Here is a 25551-nt window from a genome sequence, read left to right as displayed (position 1 = left end):
GACTTTTTTCTTGATACACATACATATGACTTAACATTATCATTTAATATACCCGTGGTTTCAATACAGGCTGGGGGATTGTGCGATTGAGAGCAGCCCTGCAGAGAAGTACTTGGGAGTGCTGATTGATGAGAAGCTCAACATGAGCCAGCAATGTGCGCTCACAGCCCAAAAGGCCAACCATATCCTGGGCTGCATCAAAAGAAGCGTGAACAGCAGGTACAAGGAGGTGATTCTGACCCTCTGTTCCTCTCTTGAGACCTCATTCAGAATATTGTGTCCAGTTCTGGAATCCTCAACATAAGAAGGATATGGAAGTGTTGGAATGGATCCATAGGAGGGCTACAAAAATGATCAGGGAGCTGGAGCACCGCCCATACAAGGACAGGCTGAGAGAGTTGGGATTGTTCAGCCTGGAGAACAGAAGGCTCCCAGGAGACCTTATAGCAACCTTCCAGTACCTGAAGGGGACCTACAAGAAAGCTGGGAGGGACTTTTTACAAAAGGCATGTAGTGATAGGGCTAGGGAGAATGGCTATGAATTGGAGAGGGGAAGATTTAGACTAGACGTTAGGAGGAAATTCTTCACAGTGAAGGTGGTGAGGTCCTAGCACAGGTTGTCCAGAGAAGTTGTGGATGCCCCATCCCCGGAGGTGTTCAAGGCCAGGCTGGATGGAGCCTTGAGCAGTCTGATCTAGTGAGAGGCATCCCTGCCCATGGCATGAAGGATGGAATTAGATGATCTTTCCCTTCCAACTCAAATCATTTTATATCATAATACACTACTTAACATCTTTTTTCAACTTTATCTTGTCACTCCTACTTTTACTTTTAGCAGCTACACTGAGCATTATTTTCTCTAATCTTAGTCAACTTCTATTCATTGCATATATAAATCAAACCCTGACTCATTGTTCAGTCAGTCTATGAAATGCAGGTATAGCTGTTTCAGCCTTTCTTCATATGTCAATTCCTCCAAATGCTTAACAGAGGCATAGACTACAATTCTACCTTTTTCTGTAACCTGCTTCTTTCCAGCCGGTGTATATGTAATTCCTTTAACTTCCTTTATAATCCATGCCCTCCAAACTTGGTTAATGAGGCAAATAAAAGGCAAAGAGAATAAGAGATTCCCTGAGAAGAATTGTTTCCTCTGTCCCCGTGGTTACTGGGGAATGACACGCAGATCTAAAGCAGCAGCATCGGGCAATTTCACACTCGGTGTTTTCAATTTCATTTTGAGGCCAGTTTAGGGTAGGGACAAATTTGAGTGTAATTAATTTAGATTTTGTGAGACAAGTAACCGCTTGGGGTTGTAATAAAGGACTGCCTGCTCCAGAATGAAGAAACTAATCTCCTTGTCCGGCTGGGGATGGCACAAATTGATTTAGTACTTTTGTTCTGGGTTTTTTGTTTTGAAGAAAGGATTTATAACAATGATTATAAATAACTATGGGTCAGATCTCATCAAGCTCCCAAATTTTCTTTAGTTTAATGCTCGCAGATTTGGAAACCTACCTAAATATGATCAGTGTGAAAATTAAGGTCAGAAATCTAGCAAGAAAGAACTTTTTCACAAAAGCCCCGTTATTTGCTGGGTCCAAGCTGGGTGGAAATCAACCTTTTTTTCCAAAAACATTTCAATACTTCTATTTCCAGGTAGACAATGGCAACACTGCATTTAAACAGTAGTAGAAAAGAGGTTAATTTAGCTTCTCTTTCCCTCAGGTAGGCTGCAGCAGTTGCATTTAGAGCTAGGCAAGGAAAGGTCTTCTGTCACTCGAAAGAAAACATCACCATAACAACAGAAGGAAACTAACACTCAGTACTCCTGGAAGAAGAATTCTATGACCCAAAATAAAGCAGCTTATAAATAGCTACAAAAGGCTGATGTAAAGGAATCAGACTTGAGTTTTGCTTGGCATTTGTTGTCTGGGACAACTTCTCCCAAGGGAAGGCCATCTGCACCTCCATATAGGCTTCTTCTCCTTCAGCATCCTATCCTGCCCCAGTACTGCCACTACACAAAAACACCCCAGGGAGTCTTGGCAGGGGCTGAGCCTCACCAGGCTCCCTCCAGGTTTTATCCTGCTCTGCCCTGTGATGCTCAAACTTAGACAGTGCCATCAGGCTTCAGGTGTACAAGGCTCTGCATCTCCAAGGCTCAGGACAGATATGAAGTGCATCCTGTAAGAATTACTAGAGAGGGAAAAGTAATGAGCATGGTTCATTGTTTGTTGGTTTTTTTAAATGGGGGACTTCTGGTTGCCTTTTATTTTTTAAGTGACAAAAAAAACTAATTAAACTCTGTAATTTTTTTGCATTGTGACTCTTGAAAACAATACCCAAAAAAACTTGAAGGCCTTGAAACAGAGTTCCTCCCAAGTAAATGGGAGACAAAGTAGCAGGAAACTTCAAAAATAAAAAACAAAATTTAAAAAGCAACCATTTTAAAAGGATATTTAATAAAAGAAACAATACATTTCTTTGAAAAGTCATTTTTTCATTGAAGTAATATTGACGAGAGCACTTGAGCTCTTGTTTAGAAAATGAGAGTTAACATTGAAGGATTTAATGACCCTGGGGAGAAGTTAAAGCTCTTAAAAGTTCATTTCCGGGTTTCTTAGTATCTAAGGGATTTTAAGTACTGTAATTTATTCATACAGTAATAAAATTTGTTCTAGGGAAATTCTCAGATGTTAATTAAACTCCACAGAAATACACTACCTGTACTCCCTTTTTCTTATAAGAAAAATGTCATTTTGTACAGATGGATTAGACAGAGATGTAAATATAAATTACAGATCCACCTGGCCTGTTATCACATGTGCACACTCAAGGGAAAAACAACATTGGCATACAATACTGGCTTTTATTTTCTATATCATTGTGACTTACCTTTCTTCTTTCTCTTCAACTTTTGCAGCAGACTCTTAGTCTGAGGACACTTAATATTTAGTTCATCATTTATAAGCTACACAGAGCTTTCATTTGGCAGCAAAAGGAAACTTAATATCAAAAGCAAAAGAAGTGTATTAATCATGTCCTCAATAAGATTAATAAAAGCTTGCAGGAAAACTGCTGATTTTTTTTGTTTCTTTTTTTTTTTTTTTAATCAAACTCATCTTTGCTAATAATTGGATTAGTCTAAGAAACATTTAAACTATTACTATTATTCAAACGCAGTTTCAGAGAAATTAAAATACTTTGTGAAATTACATGAACTGCATATAATTTTGCTTTGCAGGGAAAAAAGGAGATAGAAATCTTCTAACATTGATCTGCACTCTTTCAACATTTGCAGATCAAAATGTGTCTTTCACCCCTCCCTCTTCTAAGTATCATTTTGTTTGGAATTTATTTCACTTCAGTTCATAAAATTCATTCAAAGGCAACTTCTTTTGGTGTTTTGTTTTTTTGTTTGTTTTTTTTTTAACTGAATTTCTTTTACACAAGGGTTCTGAATATTTCAGATGTCATCCCTAATGGTAATGAAACAAATTTACACCTAAAAAATGAGGTTTGCAAATGCCTTCCTTTTAATTACACATGTTCTGCTTTTAGCAGCACTGTCCTAGTGTCTTTGACTTTGTCCTGGTTTCAGCGTGCATCTAGGTGTTCAGCTTATCCAACTAGTTTTGACTTCCCTGCAACTGCAGCATCACTTTGCTACACTACGACCAGCAGCTACTTTTATTTCCCGGTTCTTTACACTTATCATCCAAGTCTGGACTTGCTCTCCACCAAATTATCAGAGAATATCATTGCTGCAGAAGCATGGAGTGATCACAGCAATCTTCAGCATTGAAAGAGAGAGAGACAACATGTCTTGAAAAATCTTGACAGGAAGCAAAAAGAAACGAGACAGGGATTTATGAAGTGAGGATGGAAAGGTGGTGGAGGAGAAATTCCAGCTTTGTTGTGAATGGGGAAAAACAAGAGTAAGTTAGTAGAAGGAATAGCATAAAAGTTAGATCTATGCTGTGCGACGAAAGGAAGGACAATCTGGCCTAGAAAGGACCACGGATTTTACATTTTAGTTAGTTTTGTGCAGCTTTTATACAGATTTTATTAAAGGCAAGGCTGAATTTAATAGATCATTCTTTTGTACAATTTTATTTTCACCATTACGGCTACTCCATGTGGGCAAGCCCTGGAGAAAATAGCAAGGGATGCAGGAACAGAGGAGAATGATTTTCAGCTGCGAAAATATAATGTTCTTCTTCTTCCAGTATTTTTCCTGGGTGCTGGCTGTGCACCACTGCTGCACTATAAAGCTGCACTGAACAGGAAGCTCTGGCAAAATAATATGACTGTGGAGAAACAGCAAGGGACAGTTCCACCAAAAACAATTGTCACAGGTTGTGCTAGAAGAGAACCCAAGGCGTTTTCTGCTCTTACCTTTTCTGCTTTCATTATCACCAAGTTGACTTTTTCTGTTATTTTAAAAAATAAATGGTTCGACATCATAAAACAGACCAGTCAGCCAAATGATGTGGTCATTTCTTAGGCAAGAACTTAAATCTTTTCCAACACAGTAAGTGTCCTAAATGGGACCAAAAATTCTCTCTGCTCTTAAGACACCTATAAATGTACATTGTTATTGTTTATTCCCTTTCCGTGACTGCTCCTTTACATCCTAGTTCTGGCCAGAAGTAATAGTAGGTAATAGTGAAAGTACAATAAAGAAAAGCCCAGCCCAGTTTCCATTCTCAGATCTGCAAACACAAGATATTGGTTTGTATGCTTATCTTGAGAAGCTTGGTTTGCAGCCTTTAAGGTTTTCTTCTACAATCAGTCTCTTAACACAGAGCATCCTCATCTGTCAGCTATTTCCACACTGTGACAGCACTGAATTTCTGCTTTCAAAGCAACTGAGAAGAAAGAAGAAATTATTCTAAACACTGAAATGGGAGTAGATATGCTCACCAGTCACGAGTGCATTGCAGTCCCTTGGACAATGCAAACTAATGCTTACGATCAGGCAACATGAAGCTATAAAAGGAAAGGTCAGTGCAGCAACTTAAGGCAAATTCAAGAGACCAGAGAGCTTCAACAAGCAGAGTTCTTGGATCACAAAAAAGTAGCAGTGGTGGTGCATATTTCTCTCCTCTCTATCTCATCTATTCCAGATCAAACACAGATCATCAGCAATCCGTGCTATTCCCTTTCTCATTATGGGTCCTGGTGAGATGATGCTGTGCTCCTAGTCCCTTTTCAAGATGTCAGCACCAAAACAAGGACCAGATACCTCCTTGTAGGGCTGAAACAGTGTGGCCACTCTTCTACCCTGTCCCACAGCTGCAGGGCTTGCTCCTCTGAGATGAGCTAATGCAGGTGTTATCAGATTTCCTCAGCCATCCCTCCCTGGCCACCCAGCCCCAACAAAATGACTGCTGTAGTTCCCACGGTTTAGCATCACTGCTGGCATGCTCATCAGAATCCAAGGAGACTGAACCTGGCTGTGACAAGACTCTCCCTCAGCAAAGTGGTTTCTCCAAAGCTTGAGTGCGGTACATCATGTGTCTGTGCTTCACCGTTTTCCTGGAACTAAACCCAGATCACCGTGTGCGCACAGATCATCTGGTCATTTTCTTCTGATGCCAAATTAGGCAGAGATTAAATGTAACACTTTGTAACAGCTAAACAGGTGAGATTACAAACAAGAGCAGGGAGGAGAGAAACAGCAGAAACATATGCAAATGAACATACTTATTTATCAGAAGAAAAAGGCAAACCACTGGGAAAACAAGAAGATAAAAACATTATCTGCAAAATCCAATCAATGCAATATTATAATCAGAAGAATGACAGTAACAAATGTTTTAGCAGGTGCTGTTGCAAAAGGAAAAGAGGTAATGGCTTTAAACTCAAAGAGGGTAGATTTAGATATAAAGAAGAATTTTTTTTACTGTGAAGGTGGTAAAAAACTGATATAAGTTGTCCAGAGAGGTGGTTGATGCCCTGTCACTGGAAACATTCAAGATCAGATTTGACACGGCTCTGAGCAACCCAATTTAGTCAGATGTCCCTGTTTATTGCAGGCAGCTTGGACTAGACGGCCTTTAATGGTCCCTTCCAAACTAAACTATCCTATGATTCTATGATTAAAGAGCATGAGCCTGAAAAAAATAATCAGGAAACCCAGATGTTACAATTTAAGCAACGTACCTCCACCTTCTATCTTACACCTAGGGCAGGATTCATGGCATTTAACTTGAGGCATCACGGGCAAGTCAGCCTTCTTCAGTAATCAGTGAGGAGACATGGGACTATGCCACAAGCATTTTGCTGTACCTTGTGGTGGGTGGGGTTAATTGTCCTCAGGTGATGCCTCCTTCCCCACTGATTGCAAGGATACCTAGAGCTCCAGCTGGTAGGTAGTAAACTTCCAGATGTTCATTAACTGAGGTGAAGCCAGCTTGTGTCACACATTATAAAACACTCCTTTCTATATACACAGGGGGAAAAGAAAACTCAGACTTGAAATCCTCTTTTTTTTCTTTTCTTCCTCCCCCCCCCCCTTTTTTTTTGTCTGGCCTTTCATATTTCAATTTACCAGCTTCACTGCATATTACAAAGCCCTTTTTACACAAGGACACAAATTTCCTCCCAGACACACTTATTAAACCCTCATTGAAGGTGAAACAGAATTTCATATGCTGCTCCAGGGAAGGTAGTTTGACTGAGCAGGTTTTTTTGCATTAACCTCCAGAGAAGAGGTGCTTATCTGTCACACCGAGGCATTAGTGGTTTTTAGCGTTCTTTAGGTTTGCATTGGCACTACTCATCGCAAATGCACAGGGAGCGTAACGAAGCCATAAGTGCAGGTCTGAACCTGTGAAATGCTGAGCAAGTTTGATCACAGCTGACTGCTGTGGGTGTTGAGGGGATGCTGAAAGAAGCAATCTATGCCTGCAGGATCAAACCCCAGCCACACAACTAATCTGCAAAGAACGTGACTAAGAGTCACTAAAAGCAAAGCCTCTGTCAAACATTTCTGTGGAAAATAGATTGTTTAAAGACTTACCAGGCTGACTCCAGTATTTTTAGTAGAATTTCAATGTATTTACCCTCTACCATATTTTAATTCAATTCACCAAATAAATATTATCCATTAAAGATTATGCACTTGTGAATCAGAGGCTGTAAAGGTCAGCTTTTTCAATTTATATTTAAAAGAAATCTTGGCCTTTCCTAAAACCGCAGATCTTTGTACGTAACCTGCTTCTCCTATCTGCAAAACTACAAAAAAGGGAGTTTGATAAAATAGAGGTCTCCATTCATAAGCCTTCCACCTTTGAGCTCACCATGGGCTGCCTGCCTGCAAGAACACTCTTCAGACGTGAGCCAGTGGGGTACACAGGGCAGTTGCGGGAGGTGCTGCCTTCCCAAGGAGAGACTAGGGACAGGTAGAAAGAAAAATCTGTGCGAAGTTCAATAGGCTAAATTTCTCTTTGAATGGCAGCAGCGCAAATCTGATCTAATCCTGCCAAAGGCAATAGGGCTATGCTGGATTTACACTGCAGGAATCTGAAATCAGAATTTGGCCTGCCATGTTCAAAGTCACAAGGACCTTTTCCCAGTGCTTAGGAAGTCTGGCATCAGTAAAACTTAACACTTGTTCAAAGAGAATGTAAAATGCCACCGTAAGTGTGAAATGCAGCACTCAAGTAATGCTTCAGACCTGTTTTACACAGCCTTCGATGACCGTGCTACACAACAGGCAGGAGAGCACTGAGAAGCAGCATTGTTGCTTGACTGTCCTCCAAGACAGAGAAGCTGCACTGCGGGTGGAATGGGGCAGAATGGGGCAGAATGACTTTATCACATGTGTAACTGTTCAAGTAAAGAGAGAAAAAAGTACTGATAATTTTATTCAATGACTACTTTAGTGCAAAGGTTTATATGAGAAAATAACACTGCATATTAATTGTATATTATTTGGCCACTGAATGGTTGGTCAAAGAGTGAGGAAATAATTTGTGGTTAATTTATTCCCATCTACTCACTCACAATAACCTGCACTGCATTATTTATTTACAAGTTAAATAAAACAGAAAGTGCCTGGATTTCTCAGCCCACTAGATCTCTTTCCGAGGAAAAGCTGCCATAGTACCCAGCTTAATTGTCCCCTTTCATTCAGTTAGACCCAATTCTGCCTAGTTAAATGTCTCAGACTCATTTAAGAGTGACCTGTAAAAGAATAAGGCTGTCAGATTGTGCCCCTATTTACTTCTTTGCAATGCACAAAGTGCAGTTAAGAGTGTGTTCTCTATACCTGGGTAGGCCCCAGCTCTCTGGCACCAAGCCTGCAGGGAAAAGGCTTCTCTTGGATATTCCCACTGATTCACAACAGCCCAGAGGCCACTGTTAGCCACACCAGCTGGCCAAATGCTCACTAAGGTGGGAATTGCTGGGTCTCCTGCTTCTGCCTGGGGAAGACTTGTATCAGGTGCAGCTGCACCCCATGGAGGCTCCCCTAAGCTCAGTTATCAGCTGGCCAAAGACGCTGCTCTCTCTGCACCTTGCCTTGTTCATAAGCAGTGGCGGGAAGACTTGTTTGTGTAGTAATTCCCCAGAAAACTGTCTGGGGCTTGAGAAAACAGTGAAATGTCAGTGATATGAAAGAATAAAATAGTACAGTGGAAACAAGAACAACTTAGCTGGACTGGTTCAGACTGGTTAGTTGCTTTAGCTAACACCTATTTAACTTTACGAGCTAATGAACACTTCTGAGGCTTTATTAAAGATTCAATTATTTTCCAATTAAGATGTAAGAGCTGTATTAAACATCCCTGAAAATACCACAATGTCATCCAGCTGCATGCAGGAAAAACCCAGCTAGCATCCTTGGCTCTTCTAAGGTAAAACACAGGCAAAAATAAAACCGTCCAAAAAAAAAAATAAAAAAAAAAATCACAATTGCCAGGGGCTCTTTACCCTTCCTAAGGAAGAAGAAAAGGGCTAATTCTTTTGCAGCTCTCTTCTACCTGCTCCCTTCCCTCCTTGGTTTTTCTCTGTTGTGGATAATTCTGCATGATTAATAAGCTCTTCTCAGTGGTGCTACACACAGTTAGCTCTTTTAATCTCTCCTTGAATCTGAGACTCTTTTAATCCCCCAACCCTTCGTCCCCATGAGACTACACCTGAGGATCACAGAATAAAATATTTCTTTCTGTTTTAAGTTTTGATCTTCAGGTCTGCAATAGAAGGAAGCTCAAATTTACCTTATCTGCCATGATCATAGAGGAGCCTCCGTGGATGCCCAGGATGGGAGTGAGGGTCTGGGCAGAGATGAAGTCTAGGATCTGGGCAATGGCTTCCTGGTCTGTGTCATCAGCAAACACCACCCCCTGAATCTTCCGGTCTGACATGAGGTCACAGATGCGAGTGATGATGCTCTTGGGATCTGTCTCATTCATGGCCACCAGCTCCACCCGAGGCACCACTGAGAGGTGGTGGAAGTCATCTTTCTCGTGGGCATCTTTGATGGCCACTTCGTCTGAGGTCCCCACCAGGATGACCGCAATGCCAATGCTCGGGTGGCTTTTCTGGGCATGGGCCCCGCTCCCTGTTGTTGCGAGGACTGCCAGCACCAGCCAAAACTTTGGAGAATAGCACTCCACTCTGGGCCTCATCTTCGGCTCTTACACTCCCTGAGTGAGGAAACAAAAAAACAAAAGGGAAAGTGGGAAAGTAAGAGAAAGGAAAAGTGGTTAATTGACAAGTCAATCATGCACTCAGCTTTCAAGGTGGATCCATTGATATTGCTCAACCACTAGCCTTCCTCCCACCAGTCCTTCTTTCCTGATGCCCAGCCCTTTGATTACATTCAAGGCTCTGTTAAAGTCAGAGGAGTCAGACTAGTCTAGCCTGTACTTGAGAGTTTGGTGTCACTTTTCAGAGAACAGCTGTCAGCAGAAGATGGGATCGTGTCACCTCTTGGATCCCATCTCACCCTAAGACCCAAGTCAAAAGCGATAGAGAATTATCCTTCAACAGCTGATCAGTTGCCTTTGTGAAACTAATTGCTTATGACAAGCCCACGTCTAAGTGCTCATCCTCAACACAAAGCAATTACTGGTGCTCATTATCAGTTTGGCATTACGCTGGGGGTATAGGCAGGGATGCTGAAGGGACCAGGCAGATAAGGACCCACTTCTACTTTTTCAGCACAGCTCCTCCAGAATAAAGTGAGGTCAAATGGGCAGGGCCATTAAACATATAAGTGTGTGTGTATCCATCGCATGCAACCTTCCTACCACCTGGACACAGACATCTCCAGTTTGTAGTACAGTCAGCCATATGCCCTTCACCTATACAAGGTTCATCTCTTTTTAAAAAGCCAGGAATACAAAATTTCCCAGGGGGTCATGGCCAAAACTGGTTTACTGTAGTGTGGGGAAGACATTCCCTCCAAACCCATACGACGGCTAGTAGTAGGCAACTCTCTTCTGAGAGGTACAAAGGCACCCATTTGCCAACCAGACCCATTCTCTAGAGAAGTGTGCTGCTTATAGGGGACTCGTATTAGGGATGTCACTGAGAGACTCCCAACCTTCATAGAGCCCACTATTATCCACTGCTGTTGCTCCATATGGGCACCAACAATACAGCCAGAAAAAGTCTGGGGCGTATCAAGAAGGATTGCAGAGCCCAGGGAGCAGCAGTAAGGGACTCTGGAACACAGGTAGTTTTTTCATCAATCCTCCTAGTCAAAAGCAAGAGGTCTGAAAAGGCCAGATGAATCTGGCAAAAAAACAAACGGTTACAATACTGGTGCCACAGCAAGGGATTAGGCTACTTAGACCACGGGACTCACTTTGAGAAACCTAGTTTACTGGGGGCTGATGGGGTCCATCTGTGAGAGAAAGGGAAGAGCCTTGTCAGTCATAGGCTTGCCAGTCCGGTGCAGAGGGCTTTAAACTAAAGTTGCTGGGGCAGGGAAACTTCAATCCATCACTTTCTGCCAGTTCAATGCCAATGCCATCAATAGATGCCCAGAACCTGGAGATGGATCACAGGTCAGCAGAAAAGCACTTAAGCAGCAGCACAAAGGAATTCCAGATTTTCCACCCCAGTAAGTCAGCTTCACCGAGGACCCAGCTTAAGTGCCTCTATTCAAATGCATGTAGCATGGGGAATAAACAAGCGGAGTTAGAAATGGGTGCATGCCTACAAGACTATGATCTCATTGCCACCATGGAGACATGGTGAGCTACCTCCAATGACTGGAGTGTTGGAATGCAGGAATACAGGCTCTTTATGAAGGACAGGCAGGGGAGATAAAGAGGGGATGTTGCCCTTTGTGTCAACCACCAGCTGGAGTGCATGGAGCTCCATCTGGGAATGGATAGGAGCTGACCAAGAGCTTATGGGCCAGGATTAAAGGGAGAGCAGGACCTTATAGTGGGGGGCCTGCTACAGGCCACCTGACCAGGAATACCAAGTGGATCAGACCCTCTATAGACAGATAGGAGCAGCCTCACATTCACAAGCCCTGGTCCTCAAAGGGGACATCAACCACCCCGATATCCATTGGAGGGACAACATAGCATGGTTCAAGCAATCCAGCAGGTTCCTGAGCTGTCTTGATGATAACTGCCTTCTCCAAGTAATAGAAGAGCCAATGAAGAGAGGTGCTCTGCTGGACCTCATTCTCACCAACAAGGAGGCACTAGTGGGGAATGTGAAGCTCAGTGGCAGCCTTGGTTGCAGTGACCATGAAATGATGGAGTTCAAGATCCTTAGGGCAGCAAGGAGGGCACACAGCAAGCTCACTACCCTGGACTTCAGGAGAGCAGACTTCAGCTTCTTCAGGGATACGCTTGGTAGAGTAATAGCTGGAGGAAAGAAGGGCTCAAGAAGGCTAGTTACACACTTGGGATTTGGAGAAGCGTGAGATATTCAATGACTTTTTTGCCTCAGTCTTCACTGGCAAGGGCTCAAGCCACACTGCTCAAGTCTCAGAAGACAAAATAATGGACTGGTGAAACGAAGAGCTGCCCACTGTAGAAGATCAGGTGCAAGACCACCTAAGGAACCTGAAGGTGCACAAGCCAACGGGACCTGAGGGAACTGGCGGATGGTTGCTAAGCCACCATCCATCATATTTGAGAAGTCATGGCAGTTGGTGAAGTTCCCACTGACTGGAAAAGGGGAAACGTAACTACTATTTTTAAAAAGGGGGAAACGGAAGATCCAAGGACCTACAGGCCAGTCAGCTTCACCTCTGCACCCAGCAAGATTATGGAGCAGATCCTCCTAGAAACATGTGTTAAAGCACATGGATCATAAGGAGGTGATTGTTGGCAGCCAGCATGGCTTACAGTTCACAAAAGGCAAATTGTGCCTGACAAATCTGGTGGCCTTCTACAACAGGGTTACAGTGTTGGTGGATAAGGGAAGAGCAACTGACCTCATTTGCCTAGATTTGTGCAATGCATTTGACACTGTCCCACACAACCTTCTTGTCACTACATTGGAGAGACATAGATTTGATGGATCAACCACTTGGTAGATAAAGAATTGACTGGATGGTTGCACTCACAGAACTTGCAGTGTATGGCTCAATGTCCAAGTGGAGACCGACGACAAGTGGCATTCCTCAGAGGTTGTTACTGGGACTAGTGCAGTTTAACACCTTCGTCAACAACATGGACAGTGGGATTGAGTGCACTCTGAGCAAGTCTGCTGATGACACCAAGCAGTGTGGTGTGGTCAACACACTGGGAGGAAGTGAACATTCAGAGGGACAGACAGACTTGAGAGGTGGGCCCATGTGAATCTCAAAGTTCAACAAGACCAAGTTCGAGGTCCTGCACATGGTTCAGGGCAATCCCAAGCACAAATATAGGCTGGAGAGAGAATATATTAAGAGCAGCACCAAGGAGAAGAACTTGGGGGTGTTGGTTGATAAGAAGCTCAGTGTGACTGAGCAACGTAAACCTGCAGCCAACCATTTCCCGTGCTGCACCAGAAGCGTGACCAGCAAGTCAAGAGAGGTATTTCTCTCCCTCTACTCCACTCTTGTAAGACACCCACCCCCTACGGAGTACTGCATTCAGTTCTCGGGCCCCCAACATAAGAAGGACATGGACATGTTGGCGTGAGTCCAGAGGAAGGCCACAAAGATGATTAGAAGGCTTGAGTTTCTCTCCTATGAAGAAAGCCTGAGAGAGTTGCAGTTGTTCAGCATGGAGAAGAAAAGGCTCCATGGAGGTCTTGTAGCAGCCTTCCAGCACCTAAAGAGGGCTTCAAAGAAACCTGGAGACCAATTTGTTACAACACCATGTAGTGCTGGGACAAGAAGTAATGACTTCAAAATCTTCACAATGAGGGTGGTGAGGTACTGGAACAGGTTGCCCAGAGAAGCTGTGGATGTCCCATGCCTGGAGGTGTTCAAGGCCAGGCTGGATGGGGTTTCTAGCAGCCTGATCCAGTGGGAGGTGTCCCTGCCCATGACAGGGCAGTTGGAGCTGGATGATCTTGAAGGTCTCTTCCAACCCAAACCATTCTATTATTCTGGTTTTGCCCAGAAGCAAAAACACCCACAGGGCTTACAAAGGTTCACCCTCAGCTACTACAACCAGGGATGTCACTCTGATCTTTTTCCTAAACATGTCCACTTTATTTTGTAATCACCCCAGTAAATATGGAAAAACCTCATGAGGTCATCTCTCCAGTCCTGCCTGAGCAGGATTGTTACTTGTGGGATTGTTCCAAGCTATTTCTTTATTCAGTCTCATTTTTCTAATAGTTTGAATCCTTAGAGCATTTTACAAACAGTACTGAATTAATTCTTTCAGCATCTAGGCAGTGTAAATTTCAGACCCCCCGGTGTGAGGACAAAACCAGAGCAGCATCACCCTGCCTGCCCACCACCCCTGCAGGAGGCAGCACTGCTCAATGTGCCCACCCAGGGCCATGCTGCTGCCCCAAGGAGATTTCAGGCGTGTCAAATTAAAAAAGACTCCCTCAGCACAAAAGGTCCTGCTAAGCTATCCATGCCCATAACTCTGTCCTTCAGGAGCCAGACACACTTGGAATAAATACATGAGTCCTGCGTTGCTTTGCACGACACCTCTGATCTAGTGGGTCCAGAAACTGGACCCTTCCATACTGTTGGCTGCTGCACATGTCTCTGTCAAATGAGCAGAAAGCCACGACAGCAGGAACAAGACTTTGGGTAAACTAGATGTCCGTCCAACAGGCCTACCTAGCACCAGCCACTCCCAGAGAAAGGGTACAAGGGGTTCCACTTGCCTTGCCTGGGAGAACACACAGGCTTAGTATCTGCTCCCTCATTGTCATGTGAAGCAGAGAGAACACATCTTGCATTGATATTACCGTATAAATAAGCAGATAATAAAACAGATAATAAATATGCACCAGAGGAACCAAATCTACTTAGGAGGCTGAAAAGGGACTACGGGTGTGATGCACCAATCGATTCTAAACTCTCTGACGGATCCACTTTCTGAGAAATGCTCACAAGAAGAACCAAGAGACTTTGAGAGTTCGGCAAAATGAACAGCTAACTTCATTCCAGCAGGACTGATATCCTCCAATTACGAGTCACTAAATTAGATTCCTTCACAGTGAAATGCAGTCCCCATTCCTGCAATGCTTTATTAACTTTAATGCACTCTATATGCTCCCTGTCTTTCACTCTTTTGCTCACTCACTTTAATGCTATATTTGTTCTCTTTAAAATATGTCTCCTGTGATCCTTCTGCATAGTCTCACACAGCAGATTAACGCTTGGTTAGGCAATAGCTAGTTGTGATGCCCAGGGAGCAGAGTGTAGATTTTTCAGAGCCCCTCTCCCACCAGGAATACTTTAGTGGGACTTCTAACCCAAGGCTTGGATAGCAGTGATGCAGGAGCTTTGCAGGTGGTTGTGGCAGCTGTCAGCTTTCATGCCCAAACACAGATTTCCCCCACTGGGAAAAACGCTAGCCAAGAAACCCATTCCCTACTCTTCATATGCATCAAAGCTACTAAATCTCTAGCACCTACCTCCATGCAGCAGAAAAGGTCCCAGAACCTGAAAATGATCTTGGGTTCCAATCTGCTGAGTGTCTAGCTCATGGGTTGCACTCCCTAGGGAGATTTTTCCATTGAATGCAAGCTGATGGAGTTCCCTGTACACTGCCAAATCCTCAGGGTTTGTCCATGTATCCAGGAAGCAGCTGGGGCTAGGAAGAAGCTAATGCAAAGAAGAGGTCACCATTGCCTCCACAGCCAACCTGACATATCCAGTTTATATCCTTGAACATTAGCTGGTCCAGGCAGTACAATGCTTAGGCAGCTTGCTTTGTGCCACCCAAGACATCTCTACCTTCATCTCTCACTCACACATAACACTTCTGTCACGCTTATGATGTGTTTCAGGTGGTCCTGGGCAGTCTGCATGCCAAGGACCAGTATTCTTCTGAGGAAATAAGGAACCAAGTCCTGGTAAGATGGGGCCTAGGAATGTGATAAGGTATGGGACGTCAAATAAACCACACCCGACCCAAGGCTGATGGCATTTCATTAGCTATGGTGTGGCTTCCACTATTCAGTGCCAGCACACGCCCACAAGGCAGGAGCAGATTCACAGTGCAGAGCTGAGCTGCTCAAAGACCACAGCAGGGGCATTCACGGTGCTTACATCCTCTTCCCTACCCTCCTTGGAGGTGACTTCTATTCAAGAGGAGTAACCACTATCCATACTTCTGCTCACATGCAAGTGATGGCTGTTCGAGAAAGATGTCCCAGCACCAACCCCACCTCTCTTTCCTGGTTTGGTCTGGCTCACTACAAGACCCTTTTGAACATGTGCTAGTAGAGGAGACGAAAGGGTGAACCACCACAGATTTATAATCAGACCAAGGTGACCCAACAACTACTGTGAAAATGGTTTTTTGCATAAACAGCAGCAAGTCTTATCTATTAATTTCTACACTGTTCAAACGCAAAAGTTTGAGGTACCCAGTCAAGGAAGCACTGGAGACAGCTTGTGGACCTCCTCCTGAGTGGTGTTCCTTTTTTTTTCAGTGAATATTTGCAAATACATATGGAGGAAAACACAAGCACCAGACAAGGTTGCAGCTGTAAAACAGGGCATTTACCCTTACTTGTTTCAAGTAACTTTAATATTGCCATAGTCTAATTTCAACAGTCAAGAACAATTTTTAAAATGTGCCAGTATATTTTATTACAAAGTATTTTACATGAGCGTTTTTTACCTTGGTGGTGGTGTGGGGCAATACAGTGTTTGGAGTCCTTTTCTCTGATTTTGCCAATCCAAAACAATTTAGCAAATCCCAAACTCCAGTCTGGCAAATAAAATCAGTTACACATTCCTCCACACTATTATATTGTCCCTTACTCCCTGGAAAATAATATATGAGAGAGCCACTAGACAAAGTGGTTCTACAGACGTGTCTATATTTAGGTATAAACATGGCTGTAAAACCATTATACCCCCATAATCTCATTTTACTTACCAATAAAACATATCCACCATTGTAGAGGAATGCAGCACCTACTTAGTACTGCAGAGCAATGTTACACAATCACTGTTAAAACGGGAAGGGAAAGCTAACTTCTCCAATTGAAAATGCAAGAGGGATATAGGTAGTCAGACAGTAATTATTCGGATTGGAATTTGTCCAGGACCAAAGGTTAGATTGCTTAAAAATATCATAAAAACCTTATTTGACACTGCATTTTTACACGGATGAGATCTAAGATAAGTATTAATAGAAAACTATTAGGCTGCACAGGCAAAATACAGCTCAGCATTTAGAGATATTTCTGGATGATATTTCAAAATACAGAAAGTACACAAATAGGTCACTGTGCATTCAACCAGGCTAACTGCAAATAAAGTACTACTCAGGCAGCGTACAGCAAAGCTAGGCAATCTTCAGGTCAGATAAAGAAACTGAGGCAGAACATGGGCTGGTCCGAGGAGTCTGGTACCTCTGGTGCCAAAGCTGGTACCTCCTTCTGCTGCAACTGTGCCAGCTGGGCAGCCTTGTACAATAGCCCCCTGGGAGGGTATTTGCAGGCCCCCAAAATCCTATCTCTAAGCTCAAAACAGCAAAAAGAAAGGAAGACCTGCATACTGCAGTCCCAGAAAAAAATGCTGTCTGGAAGGCAGCTTTCCTAATTAGGAGGGAGAGGATGCTTGGGACAAGAGGCTGAACGTCACACACTAGCCACCAGCAAAGGGAACTTCGCAGGAACATTGGATCCATACTGGAGAAAGAAGGGCATCACCTACCCACAGCCTCCCTCTCCAGTACTTCCCTGAAAGGCCTTGGGGAAGTTCGTATCTCAGTGCTTTGTGGGCTCTGCTCAATGGGAGCTCTGATGAGTCCCAGCACCAGTTATAGGAATGCAAGCCACAGAATCCGAATTTAACAGCTAATTTTGCACCTGCACCACGCGCAATGTTAATCCCCAGCCCTACTCTCACCCCTGATCACCAGCCAAATTCCAGGAGTCAAGACTTCCCTCAGTCCCACCACTACCTAAAGACAGATGGCGTTAGCCATCAGCATTGCCTCACCTTTCAGTATTTGTTCATCTTCGACAGAATGTTAATTCACACTGGCTTCATTTCTTGTACAGTTTGAGCAGTATTAGAGAAATTAATCACAAAGCAACCCTTGAGTTTCAGGTCCTGCTGGAGGGTAGGAAGAAATCCATCTCACCTGTGAGATACTCTACAAAGCTGGAAGGTGCTTTGTGCCTGTTATCCAACACTCCATCAGGGAATAGCAAATACACTAGAAGCAGCAGTAGTGAGGTTAACATTGGACTCGACATATTACTGGGCTCTCCGGCAAGGAAATAGCTGTATGTCCAGACCAAAGAAGAAAACTGTTTCTGTGTTTACCAAATGCAGAAGACTAGTGCATAATCTTTTTGTCTATTACCTGATTTACAGTTAAACTGCAGGAGGTAAGAAGACCTGTGCAAAGAAAGGGGCAGGACTGATTGCAGTCCCATAAACCGTTACTCCTAAGGCCTGGGGTTTAAAGCTATAAATCACAACGTAATTTATACTTACGTTTCTCCAACTCCCTGATATTTGGAGACCTAATTTCAGCTTAGGACAACCTTGCACTCTCATGGTTACTGCTGTTTTCCCAATCCAGACACCCTGCATATTGTGTACCTCAGAAGAAGCGTTCCTCGTGTTCTAACACTGCTTTAACCATTGTCATGCCGCACCTTCAGCGCAGCAGGCTATTTGTACGCTGACAACTCAAACGCTGCTGTTCCCAATCGTACGGCTTACCAGCTAATAAGTGCCCATAAATCTTCTGGCTCACAGCCCTGTTGTTCCAGGAATATTGTAAACAGAGACAAAGAAGAGAGGGATGGATCTGGGGCACGATGGTTGTGTCTTGGAAACGCCTGCACACTTCAGGTGCTGATAAACAGAATGAACACTGCTGCAGGAAAATCTCCATACGCTCAGAGTAGAAAGATGGCAGAGACTAGAGACATCGGAAAGTGCCGTGCAGTGATGAATGTAAGAGCAATCCAGCACCTGGACCAAAATGGTTCATTATGGTGATGCTGAGTAAAAAACCCCGCAAGGGCATTTCAATAGTTTTAGATGAAAACTGGTGTGTACAGTTTATTTTAACTAGCTTTGAACGTCACTTATATTCTGATACACAAACATTCCTTTGACAGTGGTAGAAACTTTTCTCCAAGGCCTCTCCAACATGTACCTTTGTCCACATCAGCATTATCTCACAGAATCATTTCTACCTAACTCATAAAAAGCTCCTTCCTTTTCTTTATTTCTCCCAAGTCAGCTTTTTTTCTTTTGGGGAATGCATCACACACAGACAGCCAAAGCCTTCAAAGCCCTTGGAGCTCTCTCATTACCTCACTGTTAGCTTTCCTTCCATAGGCACTGTGAGCAGAGTAGCACATATGTTTAGTTCTATTTCCTATTTATTTTCTTTGAAGCTGTTCTTTCTTCATTAAACCAGGTACAAACTCCTCCCTGGCTTGGGTGTTTCTCCCCATCTCTGATGGCTAGTTTGCTGCTGTCCATCCAACAGGTCTATCCAAAGATAAGTGCTTCCCCTTTTTCTGCCCCATGCAGAGGAGAAGAGCAATTCTCTCCCTACACTTAAGGCAGTACAAAGAACGCTTTGATCATCAATTAGACCCATATCATTCCCAACAGATGAAGAACTATGTCTCATTATTGTAAGCTTGCCCAGGGGTAAGTTCCCAGTGTCCTTCCCACTTCCTCCCACCCACATATTTTACATATCACGAGTGATAGCTGATACAGCCACAGCCTGCAAGCTTCTGTTGAGACCAACACCAAGTGATTCATGGAAATTATAAATTAAAATCCTCTGCTTAATAGTCTTGCCCCTCCCCCAGACACTTCAGGATTGATGTCTACGGCATTGCTTTAGCACACTACCTGCTCTAAAAAGACTTGAACAACAAGATTACCACTGATAGGAGAAGGCTCCAAGGCTCACATTTAGAGACGTTTCCCTAACCTCAGCCTAAATGTTCCCTTTGCTCAGCTATCCTGTTACTTCAACAATATCTCCTTCATTCAGTCTAAACAATTTCTCCCTCTCAACTCACCGTTTCCACACTGAAAATGCTTGTTGATGGTTATCTTATCACCCCTTGGGATTTCCTTCTGCTACAGCAGAAGCTCAGCTGTATTCTTCCCTCCTCATATGCTGAGTCCTCTTGGGTCCTGGGCAAGATGAGGGAGGGAGGATGAAGGTAGCGGCTGAGCAAGGAAGAGCAGGAGCAAGTCTGACCTGCTCACCCAGGCTGGCATACACGTGCAGAGCTGCAGGAGTCAGTGTCACACACACGAAAGCCATTAAACAAGACAGCAGGTCAGTCTGGCATTGCCCAGTGCCAACTACTAAATGCCAGGGCATAGAGGCTTGGCACAGCTATCGCTCTCTGCAAGCCTGGCTCGCGAAGCCAGTCTGGAGCCACTGTTCCCCTGCCAGGACCTCACACTGCCCCCCGGCATCCCACTTGGACAAGTTTAGAGGGATGAGACAGGCCCTACCTGCCACAGACTGAAATATCCTCACCACCTGGAGGGTTCAGTTGCCACATCTGTTGCTCTGTGCACGCTCCATTTGAAACAAGGGCTTCAAAGCTTACGAGACGTGCACTATTTCGCAATTCCGACTGTGATCTGCCCCATCTCAGAACCAGATCCAGGCTCAAAGCAAGATCATCCAAAGCAAAGGGCATGTCGCTGTGCATGTGTGTCCCCTCCTAAGGGATTTCAGCACGGTCGAAAGCAGCTTTCCCTCCTGAAGTGCAAGACAAGGTTTAGACATACAGAACACTGCATACAGAACACTCATTTCACCAGCTAAATCAAACTGGAACAATTCAGTAATCCATGCTGCAATCCCTTCCTTCATTGCTCAGTTCTCCACTTCCAGATTTCATTTCCAAGCAGGAGTCAACAGCACATTAATAACATGAGGACATTAAAAACTGCAGTTTCCAATAGCTAGGGATTTATATACCTCCAATTCATTAATACCCACGAGAAACAAACATTTAACTGCGCTTGGATGATTTGGAGAAGCACATCCTCGGCATTTCTCATTATTGCTGTATTAATTTGAGGTTTTCTATTCAACCTTAATCAACTCTGCATTTTGTGCACTGGCAGATTGTCATATTGAATTTCAACATTTAAAAAATTAGGAGAATTTTTACTTCCAAAGTTGGACTTTCCTGTTCCCCAGACTCTCTCGTGCACCAGACTCAGTACCTGTTCAGTCCCTACATCATTTCCTTACAGGGAAAAGAGAGAGCAGGCAGATGGAGACTGCACTGTCTCCTGAAGGCAGCTGCCAAACACCACGCCAGCACTGAAACCCCATGGGTTACTCAAAGTCTCACATTGAGACAGTCTTAAGTTCTTTAGATGCCAGATGTAAACAATGCAAAAGCCAAATCACACAGGTTTCTTAAACCGTACCGTAAGTGGGAAAGAAAATATTATTTTTCTTTTTTTTTTTTTCAGGAAGAGATTGATTCCTCCTTCTACATTACTGAGAATCCCAAAAAGACCACCTGAACTAGAGGGAAACAGCCTTAAACTACACCTGCAGTTTGGATGTAGCCATCCAGTTTGCTGCCTGTCTCTTCAGATATAAAGTATGAAATGGGAAAAAGCTTTAAAACAAAAGTATGCCTATCCATTAGGAAAGATCTTCGAGGGTGCACCTTTTAGTCTTGCAGCCCATGCAGCAAGGGCAAGCTAGAAGATATTCCTTACATTGCCTCTGATCATTGTGGCACCATTATAGCAAATCCTGAAGAGCCCTAAGCAGAGTGCTAGAGCTCACCAGACCTGAGCAAGCCCTCATAAAGATGTTACAGACAGCAGAAATGGCAGAGAAGGCAGCTTGATGTCTGAAACACCAAGGTGAGAGAGGAGGGCAAAGAAGCCACTAAGTGGAGGCAGCAGGGCGGAGAGGGGAAGATGCATCCTGTGACCGGGTCCATGGCAAAGCCTCAGTGCTACAGACTCTTGATGGGCCATGTTTTGCAAACTGCCAATATCCCTCAGGAGCTTTGTAACCTCTTGATTTCCACTGGTATGCAGCATTTTGGCCACTGGAGTTCAGTTACCAAGGGACCCCACGAGAACAGCAGCCTTGCATGAAACAGGACAGTGAATTAATCTGGTAGTAAGAGAGACCAATAGGTGTTTTTAGCATGCCACACCCACCAGAACCAAGAGGGGTCAAAAGCTGGCTCTGGTCAAGCCACTAGAAGATACAGATGAGTCCCCAGAAAACCTTATTGTGAGCGTCCTTCCTTGGAATTGCCTGTCCGTTGTCCCTTCCCTTTTCTCAGTCTGATTCTCAGCAAATGACTTTGATGTTCTTGTCACCACTCCTCACAGAAAAACAAAACAAAATCTAAGTAGAAGAAGTAACAAGGGAAGCCCAATGTGTGTCACCAAAAAGAGTGACATTCAAGATGTTTGGAGTTGTACACTCCCAACCCAGAAGCACCCCCCAAAACACTCATCCCGTTAGAAAAGCTTCATCCTTACAATAAATATGAAAGCCAGGATGAAGGGAGAAATACCAGGTGCAAATGAGGAATTTTTTGTGGTTTCATTTTTCTTCTCCTTTTCCTGATTCTTCATTTCCCTCTCTACACTCCCCACGAAACACTCTCCCCTCTCTCTATCTTTCCCTCCCTGAGTTCAATGACCAGTAAGGCACCAGTCATCAAGCCGCTGGATACAATATGCTTTCACAGTACATTAGTGCTGTGCACCAGACCATGCTGTGCCTGCGATTGTATGACAGGTCAGGGCCGATTCATCTTACTGAGACCTTCAATCAATAGCATCCAGAAAGCTTTCCCAGCTGGAGAAAACCAGCCCAGCAGCCACTGACCTCTCCCTCCGCTCAGCACTCAATCATATTTATAGAGTTGCAATGATGGAAACATACATAGGCAAAGCCACTTCTGAACCACAGCTAGTCACTGGTTGTCGATGCTTCAGGGACAGGGCCAAATCCAATGCAAGCTAACAGATTAGATTTGGCTCAGCTGAATGCCATTTCCATGCATTTTTTTCTTCTGTTCTCTCTCTTCTCCAGCTTCTCAGATTCACTTATGCTGGTTGCTTCAGTCACTTTTCTTGATAACTCACCTGGCTGTTCATTCCCTCACATGCCAGCCAATGCATATAAGGATGCACCAGCTCATGACTCCTCCCAGTCCAGCTCCACCACTGCTTTCCACAGGTTGCAGCTCAGCCCCCTTGAGACATTTACACAAAAGTCACTACAGCTTACATTTGCAGCAGGGAAATAAAGCATTAGTAGAAAGAATAAGAGAGAACAATTGTCAAAAACAGATGACCATCACAATAAAGAATACGCTACCTGTAGATAAATATAAAAACTATGGACAAAGTGTAGCTATAAGTTACGTAAGCTTTAAGGTCAGTTTAGTCTAGTTTAGTCCTTTCAAATAGCATAAGTGTGCTTAGCATAAATGAAAATCCAGAATTTCCATATTCCAAATGAACTTCCTTCAAGCCACAATATATGCCCTAATCTACTGCCTTTCTCAGATTTTCTATCCATCACTTACTCTTCTTTGGCCTCTATGGCTCCCATAGTCATTCCATTCCTCACTTTAAACATTGTTATATTTTTGATCCATCCTTCCTACCTCTTAGCTCACTTGTATTCACACTGTTAGGTATCAGGCTTTAACTCTTGAAATCATAGAGAGAACAAACCACAACAAGCAAAGTCTTGCTCGAATCCTTCATACCACCATCTAAAATCAATAAGCATTTTTTGGAAGTGTAAACACCATTGTTTCTTCCTCACCCTTCGCCTTATTCTCCTCATCAGAAAGACGGAGATGCATCTTCTCTGCTTCACAGAGTTAGAAGGTTTAATTATTTATAGTATTTAAAGTACTTCTAGCTTTCAAGTGATAGAAGCTACAGGAGCTCAGATTATTATTATTCCTTTCCATTGCACTTCCCCGAAGGCAGCAGTGTCATCTTGTGAGATCATTCCCAACATTACTCACAAGATCCCAAGAGAATGTATTAAAACCTGTATGCCCAAGATCTTCTGGACAATAAATTCTAGTTTAGCTAGGAGCAGAGAGAAAGCAATTGCTGTAATACCATAAACAGTTGTCAGTTTCCAAGTAAAATCCGATATCCAATATTGACTTTGCCACATTGACTCAAACTGCAAAATACTGCTGATCAGTAGTTTCTGATGAAATAACATGCTGTCAGCAAGTGCCAGTTTGTTAAGCCTAGTCTCATGAAAATACCTCAACCCACAATTCATTTTCACCTACTCCAAAGCAGCTTCCTTGCTAGCAAGGAAAAGCAATAGCAACGCAGACCTTTGGAGAGTGAGGCAGAGCTGCAGTGTACAGACAGCCTCCAGGGTCCTGAGTGCCAAGCCCCATCCATACAGCAATTCTAATCCAAACTTAGAAATCTGTTTCAACAAAAAATCTGCCCTGCGGTTTACCACAGATCCAGGGAGTCTTGTTCTAGAAGGTATCGGACAGTGGAAATCTAAAGTGCAGCTCTGTCTTAATTCACTTGCAGAAAATCAAAATGCAAGATTTCCCAGCAGTGGCTCTCAGAAGCAGAGCCCGTTGGACCCTGGCTTTAAACCGATCTGGTGGAGATGGCCAGACGAGTCATCAGGCTTACATAGCATGGCCAGAAAGCCCTGGGAGCTCTGGTTCCCTCTAAACAAAAATCCTGACTGAAGACCCCAAGAGTCTTGTCTGGGGCTATGATGTCAGAGGTGCCAGAAATCTGGGATCCATAGAGAAAAAGTCCTCAGATCCAATTCCGAGGGCCTGAGGGCCAGGCCATCAGTGAAAGTGCCTCATAGCTGCAAATCCTACAAGCTCTGGAAGCCAGGAGAGGAACAGCCATGAGAGCTTTGACAGCTTCACCTCAGTTATTAGTCCTTTTTATTGGGTCCTCTGAACTTGCAGTTTCCCAGTATTTCCAAGATGCAAGGAAAGGGAACTTCACCACCGAGGTCAGACTAAAACTAAATTTCTACCCACCTGGAAGTCCTGCTTGTAGCCTGTTCCCCTATGATTCCATCGGACTTCACAACAGTACTGTGCCTGTTGTGCAACTAAGTGAGACCATTGGAGAAACACAAGAGGTTTCAAGGAGTGCTGGCAGCCACAGGGTATCAGTTGTCGTGAGTTTACAGAAAGCAACTGCTCTGCTTTGCGGGTTATTTTGTTGAACCAACTCACACTCTTACTTCAGTTCCCATTATTTCCTGGTGTACGCTTCCACAGGGCAATACTGAAACACTAGTGCATTCCCACTCCAGAATTAGGTATGAAGTAAAATGACAGTCTGTATGCATGTTTTCTGTATATATTTATATACAATATATATATTTATTTGTGTATATATATTTGTTATTATTGCTTGGTTTTATATAGAAAGTGAGTATATTATACACTCCATCTTATGGACCGGCAGACAGGGCTGCATTTCTTTGGAGGAGGAAAGCAGCTGGGAAGACTTCTTTGCAGGATAGCCAGTTACTCCCTTCCTGCCAGACCTGAAATGCCACCTGTTCTAAAAGCACTCAACCTCTATATTCCTGAAAACAGGAAAACTCAAAAATGGCCCTGGGAAGAATGAAAAATAAAAAGGGGGTTAGAGGGCTAAAGAAAACCACAACAGTTGAGACAACATTCAGGTTGCCTCCATTTTACATCTTGGCTGGTCTTTGTAGGAAATCAGCTTCCAAGACAGAAACCCAAATCTTGCTGCCAAGCCAGAGGTCAGCTCCTGGCACAGAACAGCTGCTCTCCCTCCTGAGAGTTTTTTCTGGGGTGGAAGCTGACACACCACTCAGCCACGAAGTGGGGGGTTAATGGATATTGTGTCAAGGCTGTTTTCACACAGCCCATCCTGAAGCACTAGATTTATGCCGAGATGCCAGTTCTGTTTTGTGA

At 43.7% G+C, this 25551-nt stretch overlaps 1 protein-coding gene across 3 annotated transcripts in view; it reads right to left on the bottom strand.

The window, feature by feature from the left end:
• Window positions 1-25551, bottom strand: part of GRIN2B (glutamate ionotropic receptor NMDA type subunit 2B) — a 215385-nt gene that overhangs the window by 166383 nt on the left and 23451 nt on the right. For all 3 annotated transcript variants that reach the window (XM_009556593.2, XM_054056468.1, XM_054056467.1), the window contains exon 2: window positions 9231-9659. In XM_009556593.2, the coding sequence (XP_009554888.1) occupies window positions 9231-9641 (411 nt within the window). In that variant the 5' untranslated portion in view covers window positions 9642-9659. The remainder of the gene's footprint in view (window positions 1-9230; window positions 9660-25551) is intronic.

Source organism: Cuculus canorus, chromosome 1, assembly GCF_017976375.1.
Source record: "Cuculus canorus isolate bCucCan1 chromosome 1, bCucCan1.pri, whole genome shotgun sequence".
Lineage (NCBI taxonomy): Eukaryota > Metazoa > Chordata > Aves > Cuculiformes > Cuculidae > Cuculus > Cuculus canorus.
Note: the sequence above shows the minus strand (reverse complement) of the source record. Positions and strands in the feature narration are given on the sequence as shown.